This window comes from Protopterus annectens, chromosome 7.part0, assembly GCF_019279795.1.
Source record: "Protopterus annectens isolate FY-2018-M chromosome 7.part0, PAN1.0, whole genome shotgun sequence".
Lineage (NCBI taxonomy): Eukaryota > Metazoa > Chordata > Ceratodontiformes > Protopteridae > Protopterus > Protopterus annectens.
The window spans coordinates 433,060,599-433,074,465 of NC_056739.1; the positions used below are offsets into that span (position 1 = coordinate 433,060,599).

The 13,867-nt window shown below is 47.4% G+C and overlaps 1 protein-coding gene across 1 annotated transcript in view; it reads right to left on the reverse strand.

Moving 5' to 3' along the window:
• Positions 1 to 13,867, reverse strand: part of FXR2 (FMR1 autosomal homolog 2) — a 1,381,282-nt gene that overhangs the window by 604,410 nt on the left and 763,005 nt on the right. The window contains exon 11 of the mRNA XM_044076212.1: positions 11,030 to 11,116. Coding sequence (XP_043932147.1) covers positions 11,030 to 11,116 — 87 coding nt within the window. The remainder of the gene's footprint in view (positions 1 to 11,029; positions 11,117 to 13,867) is intronic.

Consider the following 13,867-nt stretch of genomic DNA (forward strand, 5'->3'; position numbering starts at 1 on the left):
TGAAACTCGAAAAACGAAAATTTCAGGAGTCTGCCAACCGGCACTTACGAACTGCTTCTGCTTCAGGCACCGCATGGCAATCAAGACTGATGTAATGGCACTGGCTGCATGTTTTATACCCTGACGTCATGGAGGAAGCGACAGCATCCAACGCAGAAATCCCAAGACTCTGGTATTCAGGCCGGCTGACGGCTACCTGCAGACAGATAACCCAAATGTGATGACTGCAACAGTGAAACTAGAAGAACATCATATGTTTTCTGCCCCCTCCTTTGTAGGGTGAGTGAATTCAGAGGAGCTGAAACAGAAAGTACAGTTGTGTACACTTACCATAAATGTAGATGTTCAAGTGTATTCACTGTTGCAGTCATTACATTTGGATTATCTGCCTGCAGGTAGCCCTCAGCCGGCCTGAATACCAGAGTCTTGGATTCCTGCGTCGGACGCTCTCTTCTTCCATGACGTCAGGTCGTCAGGGGTATAAAATATGCAGCCGCCACTACATCAGTTTTTCTTGCCCCAGATGTCAGGTGCCCCCACAAAGGAAAGCATGTATATATGTTATGTTACATCTCCATCAAAAAGCAAATACACCAGAAAGCTCAAAACAAGAAGCAAAGATTGAACCAAGAGAAGTCAGGGGGCTGGAGGGAGTGTAACCAGGACTGCAACAGTGAATACACTCGAACATCTACATTTATGGTAAGCGTACACAACTGTACTATGTTCTTCATGTTTCACTGTTGCAGTCATTACATTTGGGCTGATTCCCAAAGCTAAGGAAGGGAGGAGGAAGTTAGAGAGCATTAGGTCCAGCTATTAAGCCCTGCAAAACTGCAGTGGCAAAACCAGCTCTGGAGTTAGAAAAAATAGGCATGTGGTAATGCTTGGTGAAGGTATGTACAGAGCTCCAGGTAGCAGCTTCTAGGATGCCCCTGGTAGGGACCCCTCTGAGAAAGTCTGTAGAGGTAGATGCAGCCCTGGTGGAATGTGATCTTATCCCCTGTGGGGTAGGTTTTCCATGGTGCTTATAGCAGAAATAAATGCAATGGGCTATACATTTAGAAATATTTTGCTTTGAAATGGCCTTCCCCTCTGCCCCTGCAGCAAAAGCCAACGAGCAGCTGTTCAGATTTTCTGAGAGGCTTTGTCCTGTCCAAATAAAATCGAAGTGGTCTGTGCAAGTCCAAAGAGTGCAGAATTCGTTCTCCTTTGTTTTGTGGATTCGGGAAAAAGGTAGGCAAATGAATGGACTGATTTAGGGCCACACTAGACACCACCTTGGGCATAAAGGAAGGTTTGGCCATGAAGGAAACCCTGTCTGCATGTACAATAATGAAGGGCTCCACTGCCACGAGGGCCTGTAATTCAGACACTCTTCTTGCTGAAGTGGTGGCTAGAAGAAAGGCTGTTTTCCAAGAAAGGAATTTCAACTATGCAGTTGCAGCTGGTTTAAATGGTGGGAGAATGAGCTTTTCCAATACAAAGTTAAGGTCCCAGGCTGGAGTAGGGGTTTGCCTGGGGGTCTTAAATTTTTAGCCCCTCTGAGGAATTGCTTTAACAAGGGGTGACAGAAGAGGGGTGGTTCGGTATTATATTATAATGTGCTGAAACTGCAGAGGTATGAATTTTTATTGACGAGAAGGATAACCCCTTGCGGAGCATTTCTGTTAAGTACTGAAGAATAGGAGGTAAACTGGACACCGTAGTGCCCATACCCTGGGTCTGGCTCCAGGAACAGTATCTTTTCCACTTTTCAGCATAGGGGTTTCTAGGACTAGGTCTCCTTGCTTCCAGAATGACATCTAGCACCTGCTTACTGAGGGATGCTATTGGAGAGCTCAAGGAATAAGCCAGGCTGCAAGGTTCAGGGCTTGAAGCTGAGGGTGCAGAATCTGGCCAGCCTGCTGGGACAGCAGGGAAGGTGTCTGAGGTAGATGCCATGGACTCATCAGTATCATGCTGCACAAGAGGGGGTACCAGTGCTGGGAAGGCCAGTCTAGTGCATTAATTATTGTCCTTGGTTTGTCCTGTTTGATCTTTAGCAGAACCTTCAAGAGGAGAGGCAGAGGGGGAAAGGCAAAAACTGAGAGGCTTTCCCAGTTAAAAGGACAAGGCATCCACTTTCCAAGCTTGACTGTGGGGAGTCCTTGTGCAGAATTTGTCCAATTGGTAATTCTGGGGGGAGGCAAACAGGTCTACCTCTGGAGTCCCCCATTTGTTCTTCAAGAGGTTGAATATTTTTGGCTGGAGGTTCCATTCGTGTGGGTCCATGAGATTTCTGCTTAGGTCGTCTGTCAGTGAATTTAGCTTGCCTGTCAGGAATTGAGCTTGTAGGTGCACTTGGTAGCTCAAGGCTGTGTTCCACAGAGCCATGGCTAGTCTGCAGAGAGGGTACGATTGGTTTCCCCCCTGCTTGTTTATGTACCACATAACTGTGGTGTTGTCTGTCTTTACCAATAATTGTCCTGGGAGGATGTGGTCCTTGAAGGGTGTCAGGGAATTCTGTACAGCTAACATTTCTTTTTGGTTGATACGCAGGTGCATCTGACTCTGGTTCCATTTGCCCTGAATGTACTGCACTGCCAAGTGAGCCCCCATGCATAGTCTGATGCGTCTGTTCGGGATTGGGCGGCAGGGGGTAGATTGAAAGGGAGCCCCTTGTCGAGGTGGCAGGCCTCTGCCCACCAAAGGAACTCTGTCTTTATACAAGGAATGATAGGAATCATTGATTCCAGGTCCTGAGAATGTTGACACCATAGGCTTTTCAAATACCATTGTAGTTTCCTCATATGCAGTCTTGCATATGGAATTAATAGAATGCAAGAGGCCATGAACCCCAGGGCTTGCAAAATTTTCCTTGCAGATAGCTGGGTCTTTGTGGCCAGTAGTTTGAAGTAGGTTGTCAAAAAACCTTGTTTCGCTGGTGTGAAGTAAGCCATCTGGGAAGTTGTGTTCAAGCTTGCTCCCAGGAATACAATCTGTTGGCAGGGTACTAGATGAGATTTCTTTTCGTGTATGGTGTACCCCCAGTGAGGTTAGAAGTTTCTTTACGAATGCCAGACGCTTTAATAGCATGTCCTGGCTTTCTGCCTGAATCAGACAATCATCCAGGTATGGGTATATCTGAATATTTCTCTGCCTGCAAAATGCAATGGCTGGAACTAGACACTTTGTGAATACCCTGGGCGCAGTATATAAGCCAAAGGGAAGTGCAGAGAACTGATAGTGCATGGAACCTACTCTGAAGCGTAGATATTTCCTGCAAGATTTCCTTACTGGAATGTGCAGGTAAGCTTCCTTTTAGTCTAAGGTTGCCAAACAGGCATCTTTGCCTAGCATAGGAAGCAGATGTTGAAGTGTTCGCATTCTGAATTTTGGGATTACCAAAAAGGTGTTTGGAATACAGAGGTCCAGGATAGGACGCCAGGAGCTGTCTTTTCTGGGTACAAGGAAAAGTCTTGAATAAAAACCTTGTCCTCTTTCTTCTGCTGGGACAGGCTGAATAGCCCTGATACTTAGAAGAGAGAGAGAACCTGTTGTTGAGCCTCTACCCACTGATTTGGGGGTAGGTCTGGCCAACCGTTTGGCATTGGTAGGGTGTAGAAGTGGAATCTGTATCCTTGGAAAACTATACTTAAAACCCATTTGTCCTGGGTAATGAGTTCCCAGTTTTTTGCATGCAGGGCGAGCTTTCCATCGAAAGGAGCAAGCAGCTGAGCAGGGCTTGAAAGACTTGAGGATAAGTCATTGTGCAATTTTACCATAGGACGGCGGCTTACTACTGCCTGTTTTGGATGTGGGAGCACTCCACTGCTTAGATCTGTGCATAACCTTTGACTGAAGTCTTGGTGGTCTGCTGCCCCTGGGTTTGAACTGAGAAGGCCTGGAAGGGACTGGAAAAGACCAATTTTTAGAAGGCCAATGCCTACTGAATCTAGGTGACTGTACTTGTAAGAAATCTTTAACAGTTTGCATAGATTTAGCTTTCTCCTCCATCCTTTTGAGGAGGACTTCTGCTTTACTGCCAAAACAGATGATCTTGGTTTAATAGTGTTATCTAGTAATTTTGCTTTGACCTGATCTGGCAAGTTTTGCTCATTAAGCAAGCATGCCTTTTAAGAACAGACCCAGTGACAGCAGCCCTGCAAGACGCTTCTAAGGCATCAAATCCACATTGCAAAGTATGTTTACCAACTTGGTTGGCAGAACGCATTAACTCTTGTAAATCTTTCTGTTCTGCACAATCAGGAATCAACATAAATGTTCTGTTTAATTAGCTCCATAATATGCTGGTGATACTTTAACATATGAAACTGGCAATTTAAAGCCCTAATGGCAAGAGTAGCAGAGGCGTATACCCTATTACTCCATCTGTCTAACGCCCTAGAATCCCTATCTGAAGGGGTAGGATTTTTGGCAGTTGTAGCCTTAATCCCTTTAGGTCCCTGGGAAATGGTCTCTGGATCCACAGTAGGATTCTTAAAGAGGAATTTGTGGGAGTCAGGTACTGTATAGTATCTGTCAGGTTTCCTGGGAGCTGGAGGCAAAGTATCAGGGGTAAGGCTGGATTCCAAAAAGACATCTACAATTTCCAGAAGAGGAGGGATAGCTAGAGGCCTGTGCTGAGGCAAGTTTAAAAATTCCAAGTCTCTTTTTTGACTGAGAGTAGTCCTGGCTCTCCCAGTGGAAATGCTCTCTAAGGGTATGTAGGGTTTCACCAAAAGAAAAATCTTCTGGAGGGTAAGCAGAGGGAATTGAATCACCTGTATCAGAAACCTTATAGGTAGATAAGGGTATGTCCTAGTAATCAGAAGGATCAGAGTTATCAGACTCCTCATCTGAAGAATGAGAAGGAAAGTCGGTTCTTGGTCTTTTTGAGGGGGAAGGCTGACTTCCCCTAATTAAAGTAATGAGGTCTTCAGCCATTCTAAGCATTTGTTTTTGTGGCATGTGGGCCTGAGAATGCGCTTTGTTGTCAGTTTCCTAGGCATAGTGCGAACTTCAGGCCTGAGAAATTTGGTATTTTTGGTTTGAAACAAAGTAAAAAAACGGAAGGCCTGAATACACCCTCAGAAGCCAGTGCCTGCACAGCAGCTCCGGACCCATCCAAGGTACAGACATCCACAGGTTCTATAGTCAAAGAAGCATCTCGCGGCATACCGGACTCGGAATGGGTCTCAGTAGAGGCCTGCGAATCTGTAGAAGTGGGTATCAGGGGTTGCGAAAGCTACTCACTGAGTATCGGCGGACTGAGGTAGCGTAGTCAGCAGTTTTGGACCTATGTGGTCTGTCTCTGTCTTTATCCTTACGGTTTTCAGAAGATTGGTAGTCGGATGGCTTATTGAAGCCATTTCAGAGTACGGAGATAGAGAGCGAAAGAATTTAGCTACAAAAATAGCCCGATGACGAATAGTTCGGGTGTTGAACAAGGCACAAAATCGACAGCTAGGGACGTCGTGGTCTAGGCCTAAACAGGTGATGCAGTAAGAATGAAAATCTCTGAGAGATATTTGCTTTCGAGAGGCAAGACCATTATTAATTTTTTCTGACATCGCTTAGAGCAAGAAAAAAGGATACCCAATGGGGTACTTATCTTTCAGAAGACTTCAGGTCTGAAACTCGAAAAATGAAAATTTCAGGAGGCGGCTGCCTAGCACTTGCGAACTGCTTCTGCTTCGGGCACCGCACGGCAAGAAAAGACTGATGTAATGGCATCAGCTGCATGTTTTATACCCCTGACAACCTGACATCATGGAAGAAGCGATAGCATCAGACGCAGAAATTCCAAGACACTGGTATTCAGGCCGGCTGAGGGCTATCTGCAGGCAGATAACCCAAATGTGATGACTGCAGCAGTAAAATATTAAGAACAATGGGAGTCCTAAGAATCATGGGAACCGGAGCAGCCACGCAGTGAGCTTCAGGCTGCCCAGATTTGGGTGAGAAGACCCCAAGGGGTGAGAAAGCAGATCTGGGACTGAATCCAACATCCATGGTGGAGTGACAAGATGAGACCTTTGTAATGGAAACCAAATCTGTCGAGGCCAGAATGGGGCAATGAGGATCATGTTGCTCCCAGCCTTAGAGCTTTCTATAGAAGCTTCAACATGAAGGGAAGAGGAGGGTATGCATAAAAGAGCCCAGTAGGCCAAGCATGAGTCAGAGCATCTCTGGGGGCTTACCCGGGAGGGGGGTTTCAGAGCGACAAACTCACTGCATTTCGCGTTGAAAGGAGATGCGAAGAGATCGCAGCAAGGATGACCCCACTCAAGGAAGATCGGTTCCGCTGACGGTTGCAGAGACCACTCATAAGGTATCAGGATGGATCTGCTGAGCCTGTCCGCTAAGATGTTGGACCGTCCTGGGATGTGTGCTGCCAGCAGAAAATGGCCAGTGGAGATCGCCCATTCCCACACTCTCATAGCCTCTCGGCGTAATGGGCAAGATCTGGTTCTCTCTGGTTTGTTGATATAACTGACTACTGACATGTCTGTCGGAACTGCAATCATTCCCAGAGAAAGATGAGCATGTAGGGCTTGCAACGCGAGAAGAACTGCTCTCATCTCTAGGACGTTGATGTGCAAAGAGATCTTGTGAGACGGCCACGTGCCTTGAACTGTCCTTCCTGAGCAATGCCCCCCCCAAGCCAGGGAGGCTTCTGTGGTCACTGTGGTTTGGGGAAGATGAGGTTGAAAAGGATGTCCCTTGCAGAGATCCAGAGACTAAACCCACCACCAAGGGGAGCTTTTGCATGCATTTGAAATCCTCACTGGAAAGGACAAAGGAAGGTCTAACAGAGACCACTGTACCGCTAGAGTCCACTGTAGAACCCTCATGTGAAGGCGTGCCATGGGGAGGAGATTTATTGTGGCTGCCATAGAACCTAAAGCTCTTCAGACTGTTTTGGCTGTGGGTGAGTGAGTCTGTAGAATATGTGACATTGTATCCTCAAGCTGCATATCCTGTCTGAGGTGAGGAACACCATAGATTTTACTGTGTCTAGCCATGCCCCAATGAACTCTAAAACGAGAACTGGGTGAAGAGCTGATTTGTTCAGATTTATAATAATGCCCAACCTGTCAGCTAACAGAAGGAAGGCGTCCCTGGCTTGACGTAGTAGATGCTCTGAAGGGGCGGTGAAGAGCCAATCGTCCAGGTACAGAAAGACCTGAATGTCCTGAAGCCTCAGGTGAGCCACTACCACTGCCACTACCTTGGTGAACACCTGGGAGGCTGTGGTGAGACCGAAGGCTAGGGCTCGAAACTGGCAATGATTGGCTCCCAGCCAGAAGTGAAGAAACCTCCAGGAGCGCCTGTGCATTTTGATGTGATAGTACGCATCCTGGAGATCTATCGATCACATCCAGTCTTTTTCCTGCAAAAAGGGCAGAATGGATTGAATCGTGACCATCCAGAATTTTGTCTTGATTACGGACAGGTTCAACTGGGACAGTTCCAAAATTGGTCTGAGGCTCCCCATCTTTTTTGGCACTGAAAAGAACCTGGAGTACACCCCAGATCCAGATTGTTCTTGGGGTACCGGTTGGATAACTCGTTTTCTTAGCAATGAAACTTCCTCATGCTGCGTGGGTGGAATGTCAGGAAGGGTTTTGTTGGGAGGGGTAAGTCTTTGAAAGGGATGAAATAACCTCTGGATATGACTCAACACCCATTGATCTGTTGTGATAGACTCCCATGCTAGTGGGTGGAGTGACAGACGACCCCCACTGCCTCCAGAGATGGACAGCCAGGCAACCCCTCAGGATTGCTGCCCAGGTTTGTCCGAGAAAGGTTCACGGGACCCGGAATTCCTAGGAACCCCTCTCCCTCTAGGGCAGGGTCTATCGTATCCCCGTCTGCCTCTGGGGAAAGGCGAGTCCTGAGCGTCACGGGAAAACGCATGAGATTTGCGGAACCATATCTTCTTCTGACGTCGCTGGTTACTGGAAAAGGACCTTTGAGGTGGAGAGAAGCGGACTCTGACAGCAGATAGTGTCTTCCCGTCCTTCCCGCTCTGGACTATTTCTGACTTGTCTTCCCAAAGAGGGAAGAACCATCATAAGGGGTGTTGGTGGAAAGATGCCTTGAAGGGCTCCGAGAACTGACATAAGCGGAGCCATGCGTGGCACCTAATGACAACTCCTGACCCCACCCCCCATGCGGCTCCATCATCACATCTACATGGTACACCTTATGCCAATGAAGTCCATCAGCATGGGGGCTCAGGACCTTATACGGGCGTTTCGGTATGGGGTCCACAGTGTCCGGCTCCTTCCATGCCCTAGACGTTATTAGTTCCACGAGTGGATCAGCAGGAGGGGACACCCAAGAGGTAGATGGACCTGAGCCGAATGCCTCCAGGAACATGGACTCGTCAGAGAATGGTTTGGGGGAAGACCACCCCGCCCCCTTGGCGTAGGATCGCCATGATGTCTCCAAAGGAGACATCCTCGGGGGGGGGGTGATCTTGGGGAACCTTCTCCTTCATCCAAGTCTGTGTCCTCTGTGAAGGACTCTGGAGGACAGTCCAAGTACCTCCTTTTGCACGTATGCTTGCAGGGGAGCTCATCAGGGGAACTCTCTGGGGAGACCTCGCAAGCAGGTTGTTCCAAGACCGGAACATCCTGGGGCAATACGGCTATGGGCTGTCCATGAGAGGACAAGATGGTTGGACCTGCACTGAAGGCCAGGGGGGTCTGGGCGGAGTCCAAAGACGAGATAGTCAGAGGCCTCGACCATGAGAGAACCCTCTCCACCACCTCGAATGCTGAGAAAGAACGAACCTCCTTGGCTGAAATGGTGGAGACCATTCCCCGCTGATCCAACTGGGGAGTCAGAACAGAGACGCCGAGGGGGATGCTCCTCTCAGACAAGCCCAGAGCAGAGCGTGCCCCCTTGGATCTGAACTAGAGGCTGTAGCTCCGAGAGCTTGGGTCCGATCTGGTTGGATCAGACACACTCAGAGCACTGGCTGGCATCGAAATACAGGGTAAATCGGCGCTGAACCCTCAACCAGTCTTCGGATCTGATAGCTCCGAAACCGAGTGGTCGGATCGGAGAAGGAGTAATCAGTCTGAAAATTGGTTGGAAGGTACCTGCTCCAGTGGGAGAAGGCCCTGGCATCTAGATTTGTGTGTAGATAAATCTCTGCATCATCTTGTCCATCTCAACTTCGGAAAGTCTCTGGGTGGAGCGGTAGGACGCCTACGGGTTGACCGGCTGATCAAGACCTCAGGCTCGGGGGGAAAACCTCAGGGATCTGAGCCGAGGGGAAGTAGGTCTGGAAACAGGCTTGGTCTTTGGCAGAGGGCCAGCCTCAGGCAAGCTGTCAGGGGAGCACTTATGAGGCCATTCTTTTTCGACCTTATCCACTTCCCCGGACCTCTTGGAGGGAGGGTGAGTCCCTGGGATGTAGAAGGAGAAGAAGCAGCAGCCGCTGCTATGGCTGGTGAAGGAGGGACATCTGTCCAAGATGTGGTGGGCAATAGGCCCTTCACAATTAGTTTGTCCCGCCTGTCCTTAAGAGCTCTGGGGTTAAACCCAGCGCAAACAGGACAGGGGGGACTTGAGGTGGGCCACCCACAAACAAACCACACAGTGTGGCCATTTGCCAGGGAAAGTTTATGGCCACACTCTGTGCATCTTTTAAACCCAGGTTTTGGGGCATCCTCCATGCCAAAACACAGGATCTAAGCAAAACACACACACAAGGAAAGGAGGGAGGAAAGAAAAGCCTACAAGAGGAGAGACAGCTAAGGAGAAACCTGGGAAGTACAGGAAAGGTTTAGAGAATAGAAAAGTCAAAGGTTTTAAACCACTTGACCGACCGAAATAGCAACTCTGGAGCTCTGACCACGTTGCTAACACTATGGCGGCAAATGAGATCTGAAAGTAGACTGGGGGGATTTATGGGAAGGGTGGAGCTTGGAGCCGTAGCTAGAGAATGCGGCTGTGTCGGATCAGATATGGATCAGAGGACCCACAGGTTGAAGATTAAATGAAATAAACTACTTCAAATATATATATATATATATATATATATATATATACACACACACACACACACACACATATGTACACACACACACAAATACAGATAGGCAGAAAAACAACAATAATATAGAAAAAGAAATACCCGGTTAAAAATGGTTGGAAAAATAGAAGAGGAAGGAGCACCAACTATGGTACTTACAAGATGTACTTAAATAGAAGCTGACGAAGATAAACTGCAAAAAAGGACTAGAGGAAAGAAAAAAATAAGAAAATACACTTGTGGCTAAAACACTACCTCAAAACACCAATTAAACACTGAGAGAGCAGATCCACATCGGCGCATGACGGTGGCAAATGAGATCTGAGGTATTGGGGATGGACTAAGGCATTAAGGGTAGAGGAAACAGTTCAAGAATTGGATCTGAAGTCTGTAGAATGCAGTCAAGTCAGATCAAGGGATTGGATCTGCAGCCCATACTTTGAGAAAGAATGAAAAAGACATCATCAGAGCATTAAATTTGCAGAATTTTCTCTCACACAGGACTGTAAAAATACCCCAGGACAGTTTCATTACAACACTCTTGTTGAGCAGCAAAAAGAAAAAAAAAAGTGTACACCATTATGGATAAATTAGGAGTTGCAGCCTGGGAAAGATTCAGATGCCAAGCTCTTGTACTATTCTGAAAAAGATGGACCTAATTATGTCAGTCCTTACAAGGCAAAGTCTACTTCTGTATCATCAATCCTGTCAGTATCATGCAGTTGTAGTCTTTAAAGCCTATGGAATACTAAACTTTTATGACTGACCAGCACAGAGGCAGGTCAACAGAAGATGTTGGAAGCATCTCTATCCATTAAGCCCTGCTCTCAATGTTTTGCAAACTTTAGGTCAAGAAAATAAAATTCACAACCAAACTACTACACTGAAGCAATTTACATTCTTTCCAAGCATACTATTTTCCAAGCGTTATTGATTGCTTTTATTACTGGACACATACATCTAGCCATTTTGGATCCCTAATGTTTTTCTCACCTGTAAGTACGAGAGGTGATATTCCAGTAGTGCTTGGGCGTTACTGATATTTTCTTTTGTACCAACAAAAATGAAGGGTACCATACCCTAAAGAGAAGGAGAAAGATTTATCTAGTGAAAATTTTCAGTTAAGTTACATCCTGTAGTATTTGCAAACAGACATTGTATGTACTTAGTAATTTACTTAAAGATGGGAAGAATGAACCCAGAATCCATTTTCAGCTACAGCCTGTGATAACATGAAAAGTACAATTGTGTACACTTACCATAAATGTAGATGTTCGAGTGTATTCACTGCTGCAGTCATCACCTGTGGGTTATCCCTGCTATGGTAGCCCTCGTCCGGCCCGAATTTCAGGGTCAATGTTTTTCTGCTTCGGCTGCTGTAGCTTGCTGGCTGTCAGATCGTCAGTGCTATAAAATAAGGCAGCCGACGCCATTACATCAGTTTTTCTTGCCTAACCAGTCAAAGGCCCAAGTAAATATAGTGAAGTGATCCTGGTGGCTAAAAGCCACCGTTAGAAACTTATGTCTCCCTAAAGAAAGAAGATATAAGGGGGAAGGAGGGTGGTAAACCAGGACTGCAACAGTGAATACACTAACATCTACATTTACGGTAAGTGTACAGACCTGTACTATGTCCTTTGTGTTTCACTGTTGCAGTCAACACCTGTGGGAGGATTCCCAAAGCTGAGAAGGGTGGTAGGATTAATAAGAGACCTAGGAATGGGTCAGCATGCCCTGCAGAACTGCAGAAGCAAACCCTGACCTAGCCTTAGAAAATAGAGGTAGGAGATAATGCTTGGTAAAGGTATGGACAGAAGTCCAGGTGGCAGCTTCCAGGATGTCCCTGGTGGGAACTCCTCTGAGGAATGCTGTGGAAGTGGAGGCTGCCCTAGTGGAATGGGTTCAGATAGACTTGGGTGGGGGTTCCATGCAAACTGTAGAAGAAATGGATATAGTGTGATATCCATTTGGAAATGGTCTGTTTGGAGATGGGCTTCCACTCTGCCCCTGGCTCAAAGCTGACGAAGTTGGTCTGTTTTCCTGAAGGGTTTAGTACGGTCCAGATAGTATCTGAGCTGTCTGTGCACGTCCGGTGAGTGCAGAATTCTTCCCCTCTTTGTTTTGAGGGTTAGGAAAGAAGGTGGGAAAATGTATGGGCTGGTTGAGAATTACATTAGATACCACCTAGGGCATAAAGGAGGGATGAGTCTTCAGGGAAACCCAGTATGCATGGAAGATGATGAAGGGCTCAGTGGCCATCAAAGCCTGAAGTTCTGAAACCCTTCTGGCTGTGGTGATAATTAGGAGAAAAGCAGTCTTCCAGGAGAGGTATCTTAGTTCTGCTGCAGCAGAAGGTTTGAAGGGTGGTAAAGTTAGTTTTTCCAAAACATAATACAGATCCCAGGCTGGAGTGGGTGGCCGCCTGGGAGGTCTGATATTAGAAGCCCCTCTGAGGAATTGTTTAATCAAAGGATGGGAAAAACAGGGGCTGTTCTTATCAAAATAAGCTGAAATGGCTGAGGTGTGGATTTTAACAGAGGAGAAGGAGAGGCCACTATTAAGTAGCTCCGCTAGGTAGAGTCCAGGATAAGAGGGATGGAAGGTTGTGAAGTACTGCCCCCTCTGGACTGGCTCCAGGAGCAGAATCATTTCCATTTTCCTGTATAAGATTTTCTGGTGCTGGGCCTCTGACCTCTGTGATATTGTCTAGGACCTGTTTTACTTAAAAGGGGGCCCTTGTTTGCCTTTGGAGTATTAGCCATGCTGATAGTTTGACAGTCTTCAAGTCTGGGTGCAGCATCAACCCCCCCCCCCTGAGTTAAGAGGTCAGAGATCAGGGGAAGATGCCTGGGAGGCTGTAAGGTCAGGTTGCGCAGTAAGGGGTACCAATGTTGCCTGGGCCAATCTGGAGCAATGAGGATGGCCTTTGGTCTCCCCTCCCTTACTTTGATCAGCACCCTGGGGATAAGAGGCTGAAGAGGGAATGCGTACAAAAAGGGGGTGCTCCAGGGGAAGGTCAAGGCATCCACCCTCCATGCTAGGTGGTGATGCTCCCTGGTACAGAATTTTTTTAGCTCATGGTTGCGATGCGAAGCAAAGAGATCCACCTCTGAAGTCCCCCACTCCCGAGTGATTTGTAAAAAGATTTTTCTGTGGAGCTGCCATTCGTGGGGGTCCAGTAAGTTTCTGCTTAAGTGGCCTGCCAGGGTGTTGTTGATCCTTGGTAGGTATTGTGCTATCAGATGCAGTCCCATGGAAGAGGCTGCCAGCCAGAGCTTCATGGCTAGCCTGCACAGAGGTTAAGATTGGGTACCTCCCTGTTTGTTGGAGTACCACATTACTGTGGTGTTGTCTGTTTTGATAAGGAGAACCCCTGGCTTGAGCTGGGGTTTGAAGGATGTCAGAGCCCTTTGTATTGCCATCATTTCCTACTGGTTGATGTGTAAGTGAAGGTACTGGGCATCCCAAAGACCTTGGGTGCACCTGCCTTCTAGGTGAGCGCCCCAAGCCATGTCTGAGGCAACGGTGGTAATGGTCTTTCCGGTTGGGTGAAGGGAAGACCCTTGTTCTGGGCACAGGTCCCTGCTCACCAGAGAAACTCAGCCCTTATGCAGGGGATCAGAGGAAGAGGTCTCTAGAGGCTGAGTGCGCTGACACCAGAGGTTCTTTAGGTACCACTGAATTTTTCTCCTGTGAAGCCTGGCCAGAGGGATTAGAAGGATGCAAGATGCCATGTACCCCAAGGATTGCAGGAACTTCCTCACAGTGAGGTGACTTCTGGAAGCCAGCTGGGTAAAATACAGGGCAGGAAGCTGTTTTTCTGGGGATAGG